This window comes from Palaemon carinicauda, chromosome 30 (assembly GCF_036898095.1).
Source record: "Palaemon carinicauda isolate YSFRI2023 chromosome 30, ASM3689809v2, whole genome shotgun sequence".
Classification (NCBI taxonomy): Eukaryota; Metazoa; Arthropoda; class Malacostraca; order Decapoda; family Palaemonidae; genus Palaemon; species Palaemon carinicauda.
This window is the reverse complement of record NC_090754.1, coordinates 37,560,760-37,562,624: the sequence shown is the minus strand read 5'-3', so window position 1 is coordinate 37,562,624 and position 1,865 is coordinate 37,560,760. Positions and strand designations below refer to the sequence as shown.

The window sequence follows — 1,865 nt, the reverse complement described above, 5'->3', positions numbered from 1 at the left end:
TACTACGTGGATGGAGACTCAGGCTATGTGGCTGACGTGCAGTACCAGGGAGAGGCTCGTTACCCAGACTCAGTTGAATCTAGGGAATACTCAGCCCCAAGACCATCTTATTCAGCCCCACAGCCATCCTACTCAGCCCCAAGGCCTACTTATTCAGCCCCGGATTCAGAGGAGTCCAGAGAGAGCGGTCGTCCAATTTATGGTTAAATAGAAATCGAGAGAAGAGTTGGATATTTCAGACTTCACAAACCAATGATCTGTACATTGTAAAGGTAAACTGACCAACGAAATGTAAATAGATAAACTATAAAGAAAATAAATTATTGAAGCATAAACATCTTTCGCTTCTTGTTTTCATCCGTATTTAAACGAGGCTGGTGTATTTGTATCTTATAATTGATTTCTTAAAATATAAAAGGTTCTTATGAGAGAGAGAGAGAGAGAGAGAGAGAGAGAGAGAGAGAGAGAGAGAGAGAGAGAGAGAGAGAGAGAGAGAGAGAGAGAGAAGCTTAGTAAATGACCATTAGTGTGGCAACGCCTTAGCACTATTATTAAACTTTTCCTTTTTCATCGAAGGCGCATAATTCTATCGTTATGCTACTTTGTTTCTTCTAAAGAGGCTCAGTGACACAGACCCTTTCAACGCCTATGTACTTAATGCATAAAACATAGTATCTTGGCAAATATGGAACAAGCATTGAAAATGTGTGTGAATAGGAGATTTTCGTAATCAAAAGTACAAAATGATATTTTTTTCTCTTTCACATGGGATGAGAATAGGGAAACACCTCTATGAATAGTTTATTACTAGATCAAAGGATGTTCGCTTATATCTTATTGGATAGAACTTTTTTATCATTTTCATTGTCATATATGTATAAAAGAAACATAACTTAATAATCTTTTAAGTTTGTTCAAAATATTTTCATTGTGTAAAATAAAAAATGATAGTACATGCTTGGTATGATCTTCTAAAATCTTCCAAAAGAAAATGTAAGATGATATATTCTTTTCATTCTTTTGATTTAAAAAAAATCCAAAACTTGATAAGACAGAAAAATCTGGCGCAACGTGGTAACATAAATTACAATGGTGATAATCAACCTCTCTGTATTGGGGAAAGATAAAGGAAATTTTGGAATAATAAAATTCTCACACGGCTCAGAAATATATGTGATGTATCCTTTCACTTTTCTGCAGATTCATTAGCCATTTTTTGTTTAACAGACTCTTTTCTTTATTTTGTAGTAAGTGAAAAATACTATAGACTGTTGATTTTTTCTTGACACTGTATTTTAGTAGCTTTGACTCGCGAAGGGTGAATAGAATATATAGTTTGTTCTCATTCATGTGATTACCAGTGACCTGGTTGCTGCTGTTTACCTAACTAATGTATATAAACATGGGTCCAGAGAAAATAAGATAAAATAATAACATATGCTACATTAGAAAAAAAATAATATAAATATAAATGAACGGATGTGACATTTATCACAATGCTTAATTCTTTTTTTAGACATGCTACAAAAATCCCCTTGAGAATAAAAGTTGGAAAATTATGTATGAATTTTAGACTTTATCAACGTTTTTAGTGTTCTGACTAATGTTAATGATTTAGTTAGCCATCACTAAAAGGATTTATAGTTAATGAACACATCATGTAATAATACACGAAGCATGTTCTCATAATTCTCATAGTATATTATAAGATCTTGAAGAATTCTTAACCATAACCTTTATTCGAGTAATATTTAATGCATAGTTTAATCATATTAAGATTATTAGACCATTCGGAAATTTATTAGACCAGACACGCGAAGTAAAGAGAAAAAGTAAAAATTAAAGATATTGTGTCGATCAGTTTT

General features: G+C 32.4%; 1 protein-coding gene across 1 annotated transcript in view; it reads left to right on the top strand.

Annotated features, from left to right (window-relative positions):
- The window catches only part of LOC137623002 (cuticle protein 7-like), a 1,334-nt gene extending 1,014 nt beyond the window's left edge, over positions 1 to 320 (top strand). Inside the window, exon 3 of the mRNA XM_068353619.1 lies at positions 1 to 320. This exon is cut by the window's left edge and continues 171 nt beyond it. Within this exon, the coding sequence (XP_068209720.1) occupies positions 1 to 207 (207 nt within the window). The 3' untranslated portion in view covers positions 208 to 320.
- The last annotated feature ends 1,545 nt before the right edge of the window (positions 321 to 1,865 follow it).